Here is a 21,316-nt window from a genome sequence, read left to right on the forward strand (position 1 = left end):
ACCCCTCACACTATGAGGCAAGTTAGCACGGTTAATCCACCTAACCCACACATCGTAGGAGTTGCGGGAGAGGTGATTGGCCATGCTAAATTGCCCCTTCGTGTTGGGGACTGGCTAGTGTCAGCTGAAAGGATTGGAGGGTGAGCTACTAACAGCTTCTAAATACCAACAGGAGCTGGATGGGGGCTGGCGGCTGGCATTCAGCCTCCCGTCTGAATTTGTGCCCCCCTCATCCACCCACTGTCCCACTCTGGAGAGAAGTGGGGGTGAAGAAACAGCAGGCAGGGGGTTGGGGGAGGGGGGGCATGTGGAGATGGTGGGCATAAAACTCCAGTGCCCGAGTTCAGGGGGAGGTTGTTCGTTGGTAGTCTTGGGCATGTTAGAATAATTCAAATTCTTAAGTCTAGACAAAGGGTGATGAACATTTCACAGAAACTTGACTCATCACATCACACGGGTTGTTGCAACTTACATCCTGATCCTCCAGAACCGGAGTAAACATTTTCATCCTCATCGTCCGACCCAGATCCTTCCAGATCTGTTAACGTCGCAAGGTCTTGGGTCTGTCTGGATGTGTGGTATGCCTAGATTGAAAGACACAAACAAACAAGATAAGCACCAGAGATTTGGCATTCAGCTCAATTCAGTGACAATGCCAAGGACCACCACGAAGATTTACAGCACAGAGGGAGGCCATTCAGCCCATCTTTTCCATGCCAGTTCGGGGACACCCAGGTGGCCTTTCTAATCCCACCTCCCTGCACCCAGCGCACGGTCCTGTGCAGGGCTCGGCACTGAGAGTGGGGGAAAGGTTGGGAGACAAACATGATTTTTCCAATCATATTTTTACATCTGCTGATTTAGATTCTTTCAACACAAAGTTCAGAATGAACAAGATTGCGACACAGCGAAACTGACTGAGAATCAGTGACATATTGGGAATTCAACCAGCTGCGGAAACATTGCTGGGAGATTCTCTGTAAACTGTCTCCAAACTGTAAACAAGGATTGAGACACCTCTGTCATCAAAGACTCATCTTCCGATATCTGTTTGAATGTGACTGAACCCAGTACAAAGGATGAGTGTGAACATGAATTCTTAAAGCTGTTTAACAAGTCGACAAGACCTGCTTCGCCTCGATTAAAAACAAATTACTGCGGATGCTGGAAGGTCAGGAACAAGTAAAGTTTATTTAATAGTGTCACAAGTAGGGCTTACAGTAACACTGCAATGAAGTTACTGTGAAAATCCCCTGGTTGCCACATTTTGCCACCTGTTTGGGTACACTGAAGGAGAATTTGGCACGGCCAATGCACCTAACCAGCATGTCTTTCGGACTGTGGGAGGAAACCGGAGCACCCAGAGGAAACCCATGCAGACATGGGGAGAATGTGCCAACTCTGCACAGACAGTGATTGATCAATCTTCAAAGCCTCAATGCTCTAGGTGTAACCGTAATACTTTCCGGATGTACCACAGCTTGGCCTGCTCTGACTGAAACCCTTAATAAAACCCTAGTGGTTCAGGGGATCAAGGGGGAAGGGGGGAACAGGTTATTAAATTTGATCATCAGCCACGGTCATAATGAATGATGGAATAGGCTCGAAGGGCTGAATGGCCTATTCCTGATTCTAGTTTCTTTGCTTCTAAAGGGTGCTCCTAAAGCAGCCTCCCATCCATTGTCTACACTTCCCACTCCCTCGGCAGCATAGTCAAGAATCTCACGCACTCCGGACATTCTCTCTTCCACCTTCTTAAACCAGGAAAAAGATACAAAAGTCTGAGACTACTTATCAGCCGACTCGAGAACAGCTTCTTCCTTGCTGCTGTCAGACTTTTGGATGGACCTATCTTATATTAAGTTGATCTTTCTCTACACCCTAGCTATGACAGTGACATTACATTCTGCACCCTCTCCTTCCCTTCTCCCCTGTGTACTCGAGTAGTATGCTTTGTCTGTATAGCGTGCAAGGAACATTACTTTTCACAGTGTCCCAATACGCATGACAAAAATAAATCAAATCGAAAGACATGGGAAAGGATTTCCCCTCAGTTGCAATGGTTCTCTCCGGAAAAGTTGTCCAAAATTGGCATCACCAGTGAACGAGATCGCGGAGCCTGAAGTAAGTTTACATTTTTCTATTCACTCGTGGAACTTGGGTATCGTTGGCTGGCCCGTTTTTGTTGCCCATCCCTAGTTGCCCTGAGTGTCTTGCTGGGCCATTTCAGAGGGCAGTTGAGAGTCAACCACAGTGCTGTGGCTCTGGAGTCACATGTAGGCCAGACCAGGTAAGGATGGCAGATTTCCTTCCCTAAAGTGAACCTGATGGGTTTTTCCAACAATCGACAATGGTTTCATGGTCATCAGTAGATTCTTAATTCCAGATATCCACTGCAAATCCAGTTTCCACAATCTTTTGCACTGAAAAACATTTGAAAAGATATGCCCTAAAAAACTGGCCATTCCCCCAAGATGAAAGTGCACCATTGGGAGTTTTTGGCCTTTAAAGAGTCTTCGAAACTTGGACAGGAATTGGAAAAACTACAAAATATAATTACCTCAATAACTCAATGTAATTGAGTTTAACTAAGAAACTAATGATTGTACCTCCAAAAAGTCACAAATTGTTCTGTACTTTCCGTTCTTTCTAAAAGTCATTTTCAATAATTTAAAATCAAGTTAGTCACGGCTGGTGGTTTGCCACACTGATTTAAAAAGCATACTTGTCGTGATCGATCCATTTTCGGCTGAATTCATCAACCTGGACAAGCTAACTCCTTGAAGTATATCAAGAAATATCTTTTCAAGCAGATTACTTTTTAAACAGATATGTTTTAAATCTCTGTCTGTTTGCATCGGATCATTGCAGGGTCTGTGTTGGCGGATAAAGCAAATAAATAAACTGAATTCCAAGAAAATACCAAGGGGCGTGAACTTCTGGTGAGAGGGGGAAAGTTCGAAGCAGATGTGAGGGGCAAGTTTATTTTCTACACAGAGTGGTAGGTGTCTGGAACACGCTGCCAGGGGTGGTGGTGCAGGCAGATAGGATAGGGGCGAAAAAGGGGCTTTTAGACAAGCACGTGGGTATGCAAGGAATAAAGGGATGTGAATCAAGGGTAAGCAGAAGAGATTAGTTTAATTAGGCGTCATGTTCAGCACAACATGTGGGCCGAAGGGCCTGTTCCTGTGTTTCACTGTTCTATGTGAAAGAACGGGCTCGATTTTCAACAGAATTTATACCAGTTTCACAGTTTGTGCCCAAAGTGAGAACTCCAGTCCCCCCCATGCCCCCCGCAGACCCTGATATATTAACGAGACCCTCCCACAAACACCATGTAACTGTTTGCAGCTTCATAAAGCACATCTGTGCATATAATTGCTCAGGTTACAATAATAACAAAGGGTATGTAAACATTCAAAGTTGATTTATTAGTGTCACAAATAGGCTCACATTAACACTGCAATGAAGTTACTGTGAAAATTTCCTACTCGCCACTCTCTGGTGCCTATTCGGGTCAATGCATCTAACCAGCACGTCTTTCAGACTGTGGGAGGAAACTGGAGCACCCAGAGGAAACCCACGCAGACATGGGGAGAACATGCAAACTCCACACTGACAGTGAACTGAGCCAGGAATCAAACCGGGGTCCCTGGGAGCAGCAGTGCTAACCATTGCGCCACCATGCTGCCCATTAAATGAATATTTTTGTTTTAAATCTAGTGGTATGGGCATTGCTCGCAAGGTCGGCATTCTCTGCCCATCTCTCGTTGCTCTGGAAGGGGCTCCCACACAGCTACTTATTCAGGAATTGCAGGATTTAGACCCGGAAGCAACAGTGATAAGACTGGCACAGAGTGATCCAAGGAGGTGATGTCCTCATGCACCTGCTGGCCTTGTCCCTCTGGACTTGCCGGTTTGGCAGGCACTGTCGAAACGGTTGATGATTGTACCGTTTCCAGTCAGGCAGTACCGGGGCTGAGATGCTGAGCTCCCTTTCTGTAGAGCATCGCATCCCGAATCCCCAGCCTCAGTTAACATTCAGACACGAGCAGCGTGTGACAAGGGCTGCCAGGTGGCACACGCACGTAACTCATTCTGGGCCAAGGCATCTCGAAGGGAATGAAAAGCTGACAAGGAAACCTACCAGAAGTTGCAGTTTGTTTCCTCTTCGTGGGACTGACAGGAGCTTTGAGACGCTGCACAAGGGCCTTGGCTCGCTGCCAAGGTAACAATCCAGCCCTTCAAAACACAGCAGAAGCCTCCTGCGTTGTCACTCGGCTCACTTAACCTCTTTCTGGCAAAGCAGCAATGGAAAGGCAAGCACACAAACCAATCAGATTGGATGTCGCTGCTGCTATCATGGCTGTCAGCCCCGTAACCACCAGTTCACAGCTCCAGGGACTTGGGTTCGATTCCCAGTTCAGGTCTGTGTGGAGTTTGTATGTTCTCCCCGTGTCTGCCTGGGTTTTCTCCAGGTGCTCCGGTTTTCTCTCATAGTTCAAAGATGTGCAGGTTAGGTGCATTGGCCGTAAGAAATTGCCTCTTGCCCTGGGATGAGCAGGCTAGAGGATTAATGGATAAATTTGGGGGGTTATGGGCCTAGGTGCGATTGTTGTCAGTGCAGACTTGGTGGGCCGAATGGCCTTTTCCTGCACTGTAAGGTTTCTATAACTCTGCAGTGTACAGCTCCCAATGCGCTCTCCTACATTGTGACGAGTGATGTCTATCATTGTGCCCCTGAGGGTTGTCAGTTCAATCGAACACGGTGCAAATATTACACCCACCCACCAATGACTGCTTGGGGGGTCTTGAGCTATGCCGATGATAACTGGGAATAGATGAATGCTTTTCACCTTGTACATCCTCCTGATGGACCAGGTGAGATTAAATCCCACCTTCTTCACTCCTTCCTCTTGTAAACAAAAAGCATTAGATTGAAACTGCAACACCAGCTAATCTCACTCAGGCCTCAATTAGTGCATAAGAACAGAAATAAAGTGAAGTCATTTATTCAGTTCCTTTCATGACCAATGAAAGACTTTTGGAATGTGGGTCTCAGTTTAACATCCTTCCAAAAGTCAACAGGCAGATTGTCCAGTTTCACTTGTTCCAAGACTGGAAATGTTTTACAGATGCACCATAGAAAGCATTCTTTTTCTAGTTGCATCCCAGCTTGGGATACAGAGCTCCAGCTCTGCCCAAGACCACAAAAATTAATGTAGCCCAATCAATCGCGCAAACCAGCCTCCCATCCATTGACTCTGTCTACACTTCCCGCTGCCTCAGAAAAGCAGCCAGTATAATTAAGGACTCCATGCACCCCGGACATTCTCTCTTCAACCTTCTTCCGTCGGGAGAAAGATACAAAAGTCAGAGGTCACGTACCAACCGACTCAAGAGCAGCTTCTTGCCTGCTGCTGTCAGACTTTTGAATGGACCTACCTCGCATTAAGTTGATCTTTCTCTACACCCTAGCTATGACTGTAACACTGCATTCTGCACTCTCTCCTTTCCTTCTCTATGAACAGTTTGCTTTGTCCGTATAGCACACAAAAAACAATACTTTTCACTGTATGTTAATACATGTGACAATAACCAAATCAAATCAAATCAAATTCCTGCTTGAAGTGAACGGACCTTTAAATGGTCTGTCAAATTTTCCATCCCGCCAGTGAGGATTCCCAGGCGGGAAAATTTACCTCAGCACCTTTATCTTCGGCCTCAATCTTCGCCTTTCTTTTGGAAATTGAAGGCGCCATCTTGCAATGGCAGGGGTGACAGTGCTTCCAACTGAACCACAGCTGGCATCCCAGCTGATTCCCGAAGGAAAGTGAATCTTTCAACTCATTCCTCATTTTCTGGGCAACACCCTGGGGGGTAATGCTACCCAGATATCCAGCCCCATAAGCTTCCTAATGGATTCAGTGGAAGCTACACCAATTGAGATATTGGTCCTTTGGGTTAAACATCATACACGTGGCACAATGGGAATTTTCAACGAGAAAGCTTGAATCATAAGGCCTTTGAAATGAGTGCACTTTATCTCCCACCGTTGTGTCAGGAAATGACTTTTTTCAACGTTCTAACATAAATTTAGTTGCTGCATTAAGTGGCTGTTTCGTCTAACCAAATCTTAAATCACTGGGATGAATGTTAGTCCGGTCTGAGTCCTCATTCACTGGACTAATCCACAAACTAACTGCAGTGAGTCTATTCTTCACTGGTTGACAGTCCAGTCTCTCTGAGTCTTCAATCAATCACTGGGCTGCCTTGTAAACCCACTCCAGACTCTAACTCTGAGGTGAAGAAACAAAGATCTCTAAACCAGAGTTAAGGATTGATTGTTTATGAAATGACGATACATCTTAGTCACAGAGGGGGCAAGAAAGCATGGAAATTTGCGATACAGCTGAGAATACTTCTTGTAGTCTCAAATATTTGCTTTGAAACATAAAGCCATGTCACTTTCCCACACTGCACAGTTTAAAAAAAAACTCCTCTGCAAATTGGCTCAACACCAGACAGGAAAAGAACCTGGAAACTGTAGTCAATAGAGTGTAGAAAATTCTTGTTAAACACCATAAAACTCCCTCCAGTTTACAGTGTGCTAAACACAGATTTGGATTAGGGCAGTGGTATTGGTACCGGACCCCTTATCCAGGATGCCAAAGTCCAGGTGGGCCCACAAATCGGGTCCCACTCTAGAAACTACGATTCCCATCAGGCACTGCTGTCCAGTCCAAGGTGCCCTGATCCCCCTACTCTTTGGGTCTGGCCTGATTTTCCACGTCAAGATTCAGGGCAGATTGGTCCATCTCTCACACTTTTCCACAACACCCCCAACCCCACCCCTCCTCCCCGCCCAACCCAGGCAGAAAAATCAGCCCAGCTTTAAGTTGTAATTAATTATTATCCTCAGCCTGTTGTGCTAATGTTCTAAATTATACTCATAGAACCATAGAACATTACAGCACAGAAACAGGCCTTTTGGCCCTTCTTGGCTGTGCTGAACCATTTTTTTGTCTAGTCCCACTGACCTGCACCTGGACCATATCCCTCCACACCCCTCTCATCCATGTACCTGTCCAAGTTTTTCTTAAATGTTATAAGTGAGCCCACATTTACCACTTCATCTGGCAGCTCATTCCACACTCCCACCACTCTGTGTGAAGAAGCCCCTCCCCAATATTCCCTTTAAACTTTTCCCCCTTCACCCTTAACCCATGTCCTCTAGTTTTTTTTTCTCCCCTAGCCTCAGTGGAAAAAGCCTGCTTGCATTCACTGTATCTATACCCATCATCATTTTATACACCTCTATCAAATCTCCCCTCATTCTTCTATGCTCTGGGGAATAAAGTCCTAATCTATTCAACCCTTCTCTGTAACTCAGTTTCTCAAGTCCCGGCAACATCCTTGTAAACCTCTGTGCTCTCTTTCAACCTTATTAATATCCTTCCTGTAATTAGGTGACCAAAACTGCACACAATACTCTAAATTCAGCCTCACCAATGTCTTATACAACCTCGCCATAACATTCCAACTCTTATCCTCAATACTTTGATTTATAAAGGCCAATGTACCAAAAGCACTCTTTACGACCCTATCTACCTGTGACGCCATTTTGAGGGAATTATGTATCTGTGTTCCCAGATCCCTCTGTTCTACTGCATCCTTCAGTATCCTACCATTTACCTTGTATGTTCTATCTTGGTTTGTCCTTCCAAAGTGCAATACCTCACACTTGTCTGCATTAAACTCCATCTGCCATTTCTCAGCCCATATTTCTAGCTGCCTTTAAAAACCTTCCTCACTGTCACTACGCCTCCAATCTTTGCATCATCAGCAAATTTGCTGATTTATCACATTATCATCCATATCATTGATATAGATGATAAACAACAATGGACCCAGCACTGATCCCTGTGGCATACCACTAGTCACAGGCCTCCACTCAGAGTGGCAATCCTCCATTACCACTCTCTGGCTTCTTCCAATGAGCCAATGGCTAATCCAATTTACTACCTCTCCATGTATACCTAGCGACTGAACCTTCCTAATTAATGTCCCATGCGGGACCTTGTCAAAGGCCTTACTGAAGTCCATGTAGACAACATCTACTGCCTTCCCTTCATCCAATTTCCTGGTAACCTCCTCGAAAAACTCTAATAGATTGGTTAAACATGACCTACCACGCTCAAAGCCATGTTGACTCTCCCTAATACGTCCCTATCTATCCAAGTATTTGTAGATCCTATCTCTTAGTACTCCTTCCAATAATTTACCTACTACTGACGTCAAATTTACCAACCTACAATTTCCTGGATTTTTTTTTAGCCTTTTTTAAACAACGGAACAACACGAGCTATCCTCCATTCATCCGGCACCTCACCCGTGGATACTGACATTTTAAATATATCTGCCAGCTCCCTGCAATTTCAACACTAGTCTCCTTCAAGGTCCGAGGGAATACCCTGTCCGGTCCTGGGGATTTATCTACTCTGATTTGCCTCAAGACAGCAAGCACCTCCTCCCCTTTAATCTGTGTAGGTTCCATGACCTCCCTACTTGTTTGCCTTATTTCCGCAGACTCCATGCCAGTTTCCTTAGTTAAAAAGGATGCAAAAAACCCACTTAATATCTCCCCCATTTCTTTTGGTTCCATACATAGCCGACCACTCTGATCTTCAACAGGACCAATTTTATCCCTTACTATCCTTTTGCTGTTAATATACCTGAAGAAGCTCTTGGGATCAATCCTTCACCTTGACTGCCAAAGCAACCTCATGTCTTCTTTTAGCCCTCATTTAAATACATCTTTACGTGTATAGTTATTGTCACCACAGGGAGTGATGGGATGTCCCTCAATGGGCTGAATGGCCTCTTTCTACACTGTAAAATATGAAGCAGCCATCGGTGAGTTTTGACAGGGAGATTCAGCTACCTCTTAAAAATCTGTGTTAAACTCTACGCCTGCCTTTACCTTCATTTGAATTCATCCAGAACAAAGTAATACATATCCAACTCACACTTTCCAGTGGTTGGTGTTCTGGGATTGGCTCTTCTATCTTGGGGTCTGGGTACGGACTGGGTCCTTAAAATGTAGACATAAAACGTGTTTATTGGTGTTACATCTGAACAGTAGGTATGTTGCTCCGAGGCATGGTTCCATCTCTCTCTCTCGTGAGCCTAACACATGACTGGCTGATGTCAATGATACTTCATCATCTACATCAATCAGTAACATATCTTTTGTGTAAACCCTCCACTCTGGAGTTGGGGGAGGGTCTAGCTGGCGACAATTGAAGATTGGGAGGCCTGACCCTTTCCTCCCACCCGCAACGTCCAGGGGTCTGAGGTGAAGTGCAGCGCTCCCAAGCTGCCCAACTTGAGATTGGTGAACTCAGTGCTACACGGCGATCCGTGTATATGTTCATGAAACAAATGGACAGTTATACTTCTTAATAAACGACATAAATCTTTATTTGGGCAGCTGTGCAAGATCTGGTTGCAACAACACTTAGAATATAAAGTAGACATTGCGTGTTTTTGTCTTTAAAGCATTTTATAGTTAGCTCCCCAACATGACTTTATGAGCATTTATTTCTGCTTTTCCATTAATGTGCGTCCAAAATTATGTTCTTTCAAAGCAGAAGCAGCTGTAGGGGGCGGCACGGTGGCACAGTGTGCCTGGCAGCGCCAGGATCCCAGGTTCAATTCCAGCCTTGTGTTACTGTCTGTGTGGAGTCTGCACATTCTTCTGCATGGGTTTCCTCCGGGTGCTCCAGTTTCCTCCCACAGTCCAAAGATGTACAGACTAGGTTGACTGGCCATGATAAATTGACCCTTAGTGTCAGGGGGATTAGCAGTGTAAGTGCTTGGGGTTGTGGGAGTGGGGCCTGGGTGGGATTGTGGTCGGTGCAGACTTGATGGGCCGAATGGCCTCCTTCTACACTGTAGGGATTCTATGACTGACCCAGAAAGGAGAAGGTGAGAGGGAAAAGAGAGGCGTGAGTGAACCAGCAAAAAGGAACGACAGAATCTGCTGCTTGGAAATTGCGCAGGTTTGACTGAAACAATCTGGGCACCAACATTTTTCTGGTCAATCAGGGTTTGGCTGAACTGGTAACGGGAAACCTGATCCAAGCAAACATTCTCAGTAGAGAGAAACCAGAGTCTTCACAATGTTAAGACAGTTTCCATCATCACTGGAATCTGAGCTTGGAAACATTTCAAATATTTGTAGGAAATTTCCCAACGCTTTAGCTGACTTTCAACTCTAGCTAAATGAAGAACATCCCAAGTTCCATTCCAAGTCTGTGCAGAGCCTGGATAACGAATGGGATCCTACACTTGCCCTCATCTGGGGTTGGCAAGACGTAGAAATAAACCCTAATCGCTTCACCGTGACCCTTATCAGTGCATGAAGTGAGGGGAGAACCTGCCTACACTCTGCAGTGAGTAACTCACCGCCCAACTCTCCAAAGCCTGTGCACCATCTACAAGGTACAAGCCAGGAGTGTGGTAGAACACTCTCCACTTGCCTGGACGAGTGCAGCTCCCACAACACCCAGGACAAATCAGCCCCCTTGACTAACACAAAGAAGAATCATGCTTGACAAATCTACTGGAATTTTTCGAGGCTGTAACTACAATTGACGCGTGGGAGCCAGTGGATGTGATTTATTTGGAATTTCAGAAGGGTTTTCGATAAGGTCCCACAGAAGGGATTAGCGTGTAAAATTAAAGGGTATGGGATTGGGGGAGAGCATTGAGATGGACAGAAAACTGATTGGCAGACAGGAAACAAAGAATAGGAATAAACGGGTTTTTTCCAAATGGCAGGCAATGACGAGTGGGGTATCGCAGGGAACAAGGTGATTCACTGTAAATCTTAATCATTTAGGTAAGGAAATTCAACGTATTATCTTCAAATTTGCAGATGATACAAACTTAGGTGGGAGGGTGAGCTATGAGGAGGATGCAGAGATGCTTCATTGTGACTTGGACAAGTGGAGTGAGTGACCAAGCCGCATAATGTGGAGAAATGTGGTATTATCCACTTTGGTAGCGAAAACAGGAAAGCAAATTGAGAAAGGTCCAGAGGGAGTGCAGCAAAGGTTCACTAGAGTGAATCCCGGGATGGTGCGACTGATGTAGGAGGAGAAATTGATTGGGTTTGGATTGTATTCATGTTTCGAAGAATGTGGAGGGTGGAGAATCGCAGAGAAATCTATAAAATTCTAACAGGACTAGACAGGATAGATGCAGAAAGGATATTCCCGATGATGGGGAAGTCCAAAGCCAGTGTCAGCCCTTCAAGCTTAGTCTGTCATTCATTACGATCATGGCTAATCATCCAACCTGTTCCCACCAATCCCCCCATATCTTTAGATCCCTTTATCCTTTAGTGCCATATCTAACTCCTTCTTGAAAACGTGCAACATTTTGGCCTCAACTACTTTCAGTGGTAGCAAATTCCACAGGCTCACCACTCTCTGGGTGAAGAAATTTCTCCTCATCTCTGTCCTAAATGGTCTACCCTGCATCCTCAGACTATGATTCCTAGCTCTAGACTCCCCTCCTTCCTGCATTTACCCTGCCCACTCCTCTTTCTTTCTGAGAGCCATAAAAGGAGGCCATTCAGCCTATAGAGTCCATTCTGGCTACTTGTAGAGCAACTCACTCAGTCCCATTCCCCTCTTCAAACTCTATAAGTTGAGTGTAGAATGTCTTAGTCTCAGAAAACATCAAAGAAAAAATGAAGGATAGGTCTCCCAAACTTGCGACTTTTAAACGGTACTCTTTGCTTTAATTCCCTGTGAAACTGTACAACACAACCGATCTCTGAAATTTTACATTTATAGATTTCTCCCAAAACCCTGATGCTCATCCAGATAATCTTTGCTGTAAGTTATATTTTCTCTTTTAAAAACAGCAGCAACCACTGCTGGAGAGATTACAAGAGCTGTATTTGTGTTTGAGCTATTTCAGGTTAACATCCTTTAAAGAGAGTGACCTCTTTCTGTCTTCACGTTGACGTTTGTTCCTCTGCTCCTCCTTTGGCTCAGGTGGCTAATGTGTGCCAAGTCATGTGGCTGTGAGCCACGCAGTAATGGGAACAATTCCAGCTTTAATTCCAGCTCCTTTGCCAAGTTATCTCTCGGCTGGGGAAGGTTGGGGGAGCTGAGTACAAACAAAGCGAACTGCAGTACTCCCAAGTGAGAGGAAGGAAATAAGTCAGTCCAGATTCCTACTCCGAATCAATGGCCCACGCTGGGAGGTGCGTCTGGATGCTTGGTGAGAAGCGATTGGATTATGCATGTGATGCTTTCATAGAATCATAGAATCCCTATAGTGCAGAAAGAGGCCATTCGGCCCATTGAGTCTGTACTGACCACAATCCCACTCAGGCCCTATTCCCGTAATCCCACATATATACCCAGTTAATTCCCCTAACGTTAGAGTCAATTTACCATGGCCAATCAACTTAACCCGTACTACTTTGGAGTGTGGGAGGAAACTGGAGTACCCGGAGGAAACCCAAGCAGACACGGAGAGAATGTGCAAACTCCACACAGACAGTGATCCGAGGCTGGAATTGAACCTGGGTCCTTGGCACTGTGAGGAAACAGTGCTAACCACTGTGCCACCGTGCCGCCCCTTCTGCAGTTGAATAACTACCCCAACACATATTGCCCGCACACTTAAGTGAGGCACCCCACAGCAACTGCCAGGGTATCCTAAAGGATAAAATAATCCTGAAATGCCCAAATTTGTTCTTCAATTCCATTTCTCACCTGAACAAACAACCATCTGACCCAAATGGAAAGCGTGCTGGTAACTGGCCTACTGTTGACATGAGGTAGAACAATGGCATTGTGGAATGGCACTGAGCTAGTAATCTAGAGACCTAACCTGAAGAGTTCATATCCTACCGGCATGTTGGAAAATTTAAATTCAATTAACTAAGAGTGCATAATTGCTTCCGATCAGAATAAAATGACAGAAGCTAATTAAGTTAACACACTGCTTTATCCAGTAGGTCCAATAGCTGATGATGTAATAGCTAGATGATGAATCATCTACAAAGTTTGAAGATGTTTTAAAATCATTCAATGCTTATTTTAATGTTGGGGTAACAAAATTCTTTAAAGGGCTAAATATAATTACTGTACCCCGCAGCCAGGAGAGCCTGTTGACTTTATTACTGAGCTGTACGGAATGGCTGAACGCTGAGATAATCAGAGGTAGGAGTTATTGGAGTGGCAGGCAACACATTCTCAGACATGTTTCAAGTAAAGAAAGGCACCCCTTGAGAAAGTCATCCAGACTGTCAGGCAATCTGAGATACGCTTGCAGTACAGATCCAGACTGAGGGAAGTAAGCAAACTGCGTTACAGAGTGACGCCCAATATCTAGCTAGTGAGTAGCACAGGAACAGAGACACTCCTAACCAAGGCAAGCAATACTCTAACTGACCAGTAGAGTGACCATGCCAGTGCTGTAGAGCAAAGCACCCCCGCAGGTGTGATCAATGGCTGGCCATTTCACCCAGTGCCTTCAGTGGAACTGAATCAGACGCTCGGGAAGCAATGCAACGTCAAAATATCAAAATGCACAGAAGATCCCAAGTGGACTGACGAGGTAGAGACAGCACACCAAGAGGACACACAGCCCTGCTTCTTGAGTGAGGTCAAAGATCCTGGATTTTTGTTCTGGAATGTGCATATCTCCATTCCACAAACCTGAGGCTGGACACGGGAATCAGCATTACGGTCCTTTTGGACAAAGAGCAGAGGCTGAGAGACCTCTGGCTGTAAACAGCAGATGCATCACTCTGTGAGTCTGGAGGAATCCAACTTCTGGTCACCGGTAAAACTGGAATGATTAAAGTGTGGCAGCAAACAAATCTTTAGCAGTGATGTTGTAAATACATGAATAAACTGGGAAAATTTATAAATGTGTTGGATAAAGAGTCGGGATGGGGGGGGGGGGGAACATAATATCAGGATATATTACGTGATTAAGGGTCTATTCAGAAGGACAAGAGCTGATAGCTGGGGAAACCACCACCTGGAAGCTCCCCTCTAAGTCACCCACCATCCTACTTGGAAATAATCACCTTTACTTCACTGTGGCTGGGTCAAAATCCTGGAATTCCCTCCGTAACAGCACTGTGGGTGCACCTACACCACATGGACTGCAGCAGTTCAGGGAGGCAGCTCACCACCACCTTCTGAAGGAAAATTAGGGATGGGCAATAAATGCTGGCCAAGCCAGCGACACCCACATCCCATAAATTAATTACAAATAAGAGTCAAGCACATAAAGGGTTAATGTGGGACTGAGTACAGTACTGCCCACACAGAGAACAGATGACCAGCACCGAGGGGTAATGTAGTCTTAGACAGAGCTGTGCGTAGAAGCAAGCAGGGAAACAACTCCGAGCTTGGATCTTTATTGTACCAATGTATAGTTTTTAGTAGTTAATAATACTTCCTGTTGAACTATCCAAGAGTATTGATATCTTAATGAGACTTACCAAGCCACAGCCAACACCTTAAATCATTGTGTTTGCCAATAATAATAAAAATCATTGTCCTTCTAAGTGTAGCCAGCAGCTCGAGATGATTTTAAAAAGAGATGTGACTGATAAATCTTGCCTTTCTGTGCATCTTAGGTTGTAATTTTCTGTACCTGGATGACTTTTCTTGCTAATATTGTCGAGAACTCAATCAATCTTCAAGGTGTGTTTTCACTTTAAATAACTCGGCATCAGGGAACCAATTATTTCCAGTTTCTGCAAAATTATCCCGTCCATTACAAGCCAAGAGCTGAATATGACACCAGGTTGTATCTTTCCGACCTTGTGAATTTCTTATTAATGAGAAGCAGCTGCCCTTGTAACTACAGGCAGTTTCAGTGTGTCGTACACTCCAGGAATCTCCAAATGATCTCCAGATGGACAAAACCACAGGCCTTCACTTACTGATTTATGGTTGGGATTGAAATTGGGTGGGTTACGATTGGATTGTGCCTTGTCCACAGTCAGGTTCACATAGTGCTGACCCAATCGGAAAAGAAATGTCTCGCAATGCTAAAAATGTGGGACAATTCCAAAAATCAAGAGAGATTTTAGGAAGTGAAAAGAAGTAATTTTGAATTCCACTCATTCTGCACCAGTAATTGTGGGACTTTTGACAGATACTGTTAGTTCGGGCCAAGGGAAGAAAAGGGGGAAAACCACAATTCCTGACACATCTCTGGTACCAGACAATGATTGCAAACTGTGTGTTTCCTAAATGCAGTAGGTGAAATGGTGAGCGAGTCATGGTTGGCCATTCTTGAATGGCGTCCAACGGCTGCTTGCAAACCCCCGATTTCCATCATGAGCAGCCATGCCTTCAGCTGCCTGGGGCCTAAACTCTGAAATGTTCTCCCTAAGCCTCTTCAACTCTCTCCCAGTCTCTCTCTTCTAACTCACTCATTTTAAATCTATCCCTTTGGTTAACATAGGAACATAGGGATTAGGAGCAGAAGTAGGCTAATTCAACCCTTCGAGCCTGCTCCATCATTCAATCAAATCATGGCTGATCGCTCCCTGATCTCAAATCCACCTTCCCACCTGTTCCCCATATCCCTTGATCCTGTTTTTTATTCGAAATATATCTATCTCTTTCTTGAAACCATTCAATGATTCAAATTCCACCGCGCCATGGGACACAAACTCACCACCCTTTGCGAGAAGTAGTTCGTCCCTACCTCAGTTTTAAATCTACCGCCTCTCAACCGAAACCGGTGACCTCGTGTTCAAGGTTACCCCACAAGAGGGAACATTTGGTCTCCATTTACTTTATCAATACCTTTTAAAATTTCATATATCTCGATCAGATCCTCCTTCATCCTTCTAAACCCCAGTGAGTGCAAGCCCAAACTCTTTAATCTCTCCTCATACGCCAACCCTTTCATCCCCTGCCTCCAATGTCACCACATCCTTCCTCAAATAAGGAGCCCAAAACTGGACATAATACTCCAGATATGGTCTCACCAACACTCTATACAATTGCAACAACACCTCTCTATGTTTGTACTCCACCTTAAACTGTTGGCCATCTTGTTCCGATGTGCTTCATTGTCAAATTTTATTTGGTAATGCTTCCGTGAACCATCTTAGAACACTTCACCACATTAAACATGCTTATAAAGACAAGTTGTTTCAAGAAAGGCACAGATGATTCCCTTAAGATAGTGGACTCGGTTGTGTGTTACAAAGGCTGGGAGAATTCCGATTCAGGAAACCTAACGGTATAAGGATCCATTCTAAATTCAGCCGATTTTGTCCCAGCATCAGGGAAGTATTATTTAGCATAGCTACTGACATGCAAGTGAAATATCTAGTGAGAAGTTGGGTTGTGTGGAGTACACACATCAGGAAAACTGATTGCGTCTGCTAAAGACTTAGAAATATTCAAAACTTTTCATTCAAAGCAGCTGTGCTGCAATGGCCTGTTTTATTATTTATCTTTTATTTATTAGTGTCACAAGTAAGCTTACATTAACACTACAATGAAGTTACTGTGAAAATCCCCTAGTCACCACACTCCGGCACCTGTTCGGGTACACTGAAGGAAAATTTAGCACAGCCAATGCACCTAACCAGCACGTCTTTCATACTGTCGGAGGAAACCGGAGCACCCGGAGGTAACCCACGAGGAGAATGTGCAAACTCCATACAGACAGTGGCCAAGCTGGGAATCGAACCCAAGCTGTGAGGCAGCAGTGCTAACCACTGTGCCACCCTGCTGCCCTAATGTAACACACCGTTACGTGTCTTTAAGAGATAGCAGCGCGTCATCGCCAGAAAGAAGGTGTCGTGTGATCCAGTCACAGTCTCACTGTGGCTGTGAGCAGAACACAGTGCTCACAGCTCTGCTGCTGACGTCTTCAATCTTTCTACATCTGTTCTCATGTCTTTAGTCTCAATAGATGCACTCACAACATATTTCCACAATCTGTTATGAGTGATTGGTGCCTTTATAGCATTATAAAAATAATAGTCAGACATTAATTTTTCTCTGGCACTAAATTTCGACTCCTTTGTGTTACTTGTATTCTTTCCTGCTACAACAAAAACTGGCTTATTAGAAACAGCCTGTGCTTGAGTCTAAAAGATGAATGATACTACTGTCATATCAATCTGCGCAGTGTGTACTGCCTCGGTGATACACTTTGGACAGAGTATTGCAGTGTGAATCTGAAGCCTGTAATCACGTAAAATCTTTATTAATGTCATTCCTCTCCAAAAAGGGTGATATCCTTCCTGCAAAGTCTGCTGAGAAAGTCTGACTTGGCAACAAAAAGGATGAGCAGTGTCTATCCTCTATGGTGGCACAGTGGTTAGCGCTGCTGCCTCACAGCACCAGGGATCCAAGTTTGATGCTGGCCTTGGGTGACTATTTGTGTGACATTTGTTTAAGTTTATTAATTGGTATCACAAGTAGGCTTACATTAACACTGCAATGAAGTTACTGTGAAAATCCCCTTGTCGCCACACTCCGACGCCTGTTCGGGTACACTGGGGGAGAATTTAGCACAGCCAACGCACGTAAGTACACCTTTCGGACTATGGTAGGAAACCAGAGAGCCCGAGGAAACCCACACAGACAGCCACAAGTTGAACCCGGGTCCCTGACGCTGCGAGACAGCAGTACTAACCACTGTGCCACCGTTTGCACATTCTCCCCGTGCCTGCGTGGGTTTCCTCCAGGTGCTTCAGTTTCCTCCCACATGCCAAAGATGTGCAGGTGAGGTGAATTGCTGATGGGAAGTTGCCCTTTAGTATCCAAAGATGTGTGTAGGCTGGGGGGATTATCCAGGATCAATGCATGGAGTTATGGGGATAGAGTTGGGGAGTGTGGGCCAAGGTAGAATGCACTTCCGGGCGGATCAGTGAAGACTTGATGGCCTCTTTCTACCCTATAGGAACGCTATGTTTTAATAGTATGCATCATTCAGAAATAATGCACCTACCCTTTATTCCTGTACTCTGCTGAAAATAATTGCCTTTTGAGCTCAAATGCTTCAAAATATTGCTAAGCAGTTTTGAGTTTTGTGAAAAACCTTACTTCTGGCTGCCCGTGTGGATATAGAGATGAGAACTGAAAGGAGATTACTTTCCCCCCCAATTGCAAATTGACTTGCTTACACACTGAGTACCCTGTGGCAGTGCCTTCAGGAACAGAGAGGAGGCAATGAAGGAAAACATTCATAATCACAAACAGATAAGTGGAAGAGGAAATTTAATTGAGTCTCTGGGTTCGCAAGACTGGTGGAGCTTCAATCGTGCGACTGAAGAATTCATTAAAATCTCTTAATTAAATTAGAACTTTATAACTCACTTTAAATTACGTTTTTGCTTGTACTTAGTCATTAACTGGAGGTGAGTGTAACTGGTTCAAATACACTGATTTTCTAAGATGGGAATATAATTTCCCCCTGTTCCTAAGATAGTCTCCCTGAGAAAATGACTCTTGGGTTTCCTGCAGGCATGGATTTGAAAATTTGCTTTGATGAAGGTTACAATTGTAGATGTTTCTTCAGGGATATTATTTCCATACATTTGCATATCATTAATCAGCACTCTAAATCTGAATCGTTTCTCCCCCGCCACCCCAAACCCCATAAGAAAGTCCATTCACGTTGGCAAACCGGGGTGGAACCAACTGGCCTCCCAAGAAGTGCACCTGGCGAGCAGAGCTCCCAGGACAGCTCAGGTGAGTTAATTGCTCCCAGCGTAGACAGTCATGACCGGGCACTACCCCAATAGTGCCAGGGGACAGTGCCAGAGAGGGTTGTGTGTGAGAGGGAGCGGCAGACTTCCTTGGTGACCTATTATAGTCTGGGATGGTCTTTAAAAATCGATCTTCGATAAAATACTTTGCGGGCGGTTGCTTCAGACAGAGGTCTGCCCTGCCAGCGTGACACTGTGGGGCCCGCTTGTTGCTACCTTCATGTCCATGTCTCAAGCAATGTGGTGGAGAAAATCGCCATTGGTGCCGGCGGCTACAACGCTGCTTTTCCCACCGCTATCGGACTTTGCTGGATTTAGGGAAAATTCTGCCCATAGTCAACACGCCAATTATAATTAAGCACCTTCTATTAACATTCAACCTTTGCCACTAAGCAAATTCAAAGCTATAATCCAACCTGAGGTTCGGTGCTGACATTACAGGTTATCCTCAACGGGGCTTCTGCCAGGGATCTGGCAGAGATCACAGTCAGTTGTGGTCATTTTGCTACTGATGTGAATTCCTTCTCTGCTGGCTATCATCCATTCCCAAAGTAAAACCCTCTCAATCCATTGCGAGTTTATTTCCAACAGAATTTGTGTTCACTTTAATTCTGTTTCTCATGCAAACCAGCTTTTGTTTGAGAAACATACAAACTAGAAGCAGGAGAAGGCCATTTGGCCCTTCGAGCCTGCTCCACCATTCATTTTGATCATGGCTGATTATCAAATTCAATATCCTGAACCCCCCCTTCCTTCCGTATCCCCTGATCCCTTTAGCCCCTCTAATTTCTTCTTGAAATCACACAACATTTTGGTCTCAACTACATTCTGTGGTAGTGAATTCCACACATTCACCACCCTCTGGGTGAAGAAACTTCTCCTCATCGCAATCCCAAAAGATATAACACACATCCTCAAACTTTGACACCTAGTTCTGGACTCCCCCATCATTGGGAACATTCTTTCCAATCTACCTGTTTGAATTTTATAAGTTTCTATGAGATCCCCTCTCACTTTTTTTAAACTCCAATGAATATAAGAACATAAGAACATAAGAAATAGGAGCAGGAGTAGGCCATCTAGCCCTTCGAGCCTGCCCCGCCATTCAACAAGATCATGGCTGATCTGTTGTGGCTCAGTTCCACTTTCCCGCCCTCTCCCCATAACCCTTAATCCCCTCTCTTATCAAAAACCCATCAACCCGCTTCTTAAAAATATTTAGCGAGGCAGCCTCCACCACTTCAACGGGCAGAGAATTCCAGAGATTCACCACCCTTTGAGTGAAGAAGTTCCTCCTCAACTCCGTTCTAAACCGCCTCCCCTTTATCTTGAGGCTGTGCCCCCTAGTCCTACTGTCTTTTTTGAGCGGGAAGAGTCTCTCCACCTCTATCCTATCCATCCCATTCATCATCTTATACGTCTCAATGAGATCTCCCCTCATTCTTCTAAACTCTAGCGAGTACAAGCCTAGTTTATTCAGCCTCTCCTCATAGCTCAACCCCCTCAACTCCGGTATCAGCCTAGTAAACCTCCTCTGCACTCCCTCCAGGGCCAAAATATCCTTGCACAGGTGCGGCGCCCAAAACTGCACACAGTACTCCAGCTGCGGCCTCACCAATGCCCTATACAGCAATATAATCCTAACCAACGTAGTCTCTCCTCATATGACAGACCTGCCACCCCAGGAATCAGCCTGGTAATCCTATTGAGGTGCTCCCTCTATAGCAGGGATATCCTTCCTCAGATAAGAACACCAACATTGCACACAATACTCCAAATGTAGCCTCACCAACGCCCTGTACAATTGCAGCAAAACATCCCTATTCCTACACTCAGATCCTCTCACTATGAAGGCCAACATACCACTTGTCTTCTTTACAACCTGCACCCTTACTTTCAGTGGCTGATTCACGAGTTCACAGAGGTCTGGCTGAGTATCCGGTTTTTTCCTTCTCCCTCCCCCATTGAAAAGAAGATTGGTTTTGTGGGCGTTCAGTATCTGAGGATTGCTGGACCAAAGCAATGATCCTCCATGCACAGACAATAGCCTGGTTTGGGGTGTACACACTCAAACTCAATCCCTCCACCAACTAAAAAACAGTTTATCGCCAGTACTAAAAACAGACAGCGATGGAAATACTCAGCAGGTCTGGCAGCATCTGTGGAGGGAGAAACAGACGATGATTGATATGAAATGTTAACTCGCTCCCTCTCTCCGCGGATCTCTCCTGACCGGCTGCACCAGCATTTTCAGATTTTTTTTATCCCCTTCACTAATTGTTTATCAGTCATAGAACATAGAACATAGAACATAGAACATTACAGCGCAGAACAGGCCCTTCGGCCCACGATGTTGCGCCGACCAGTTACAAAAACAATGACCCACTAGCCTATACCAATCCCTTTTCGTCCATAAACCTATCCAGAGATCTCTTAAACGCCCCCAAACTAGACGCATTTACAACTGCAGCAGGCAGGGCATTCCAATCCCTCACCACCCGCTGGGTAAAGAACCTACCCCTG

The 21,316-nt window shown here is 45.0% G+C and overlaps 1 protein-coding gene across 1 annotated transcript in view; it reads right to left on the reverse strand.

Annotated features, from left to right (window-relative positions):
• LOC145357742 (uncharacterized) overlaps positions 1-21,316 on the reverse strand; it is a 245,807-nt gene that overhangs the window by 36,802 nt on the left and 187,689 nt on the right. The window contains exon 2 of the mRNA XM_080211187.1: positions 473-584. Within this exon, the coding sequence (XP_080067313.1) occupies positions 473-584 (112 nt within the window). The remainder of the gene's footprint in view (positions 1-472; positions 585-21,316) is intronic.

The sequence above is a fragment of the Carcharhinus amblyrhynchos genome, chromosome 24, assembly GCF_965287045.1.
Source record: "Carcharhinus amblyrhynchos chromosome 24, sCarAmb.v2.hapA, whole genome shotgun sequence".
NCBI classification, from domain to species: Eukaryota; Metazoa; Chordata; class Chondrichthyes; order Carcharhiniformes; family Carcharhinidae; genus Carcharhinus; species Carcharhinus amblyrhynchos.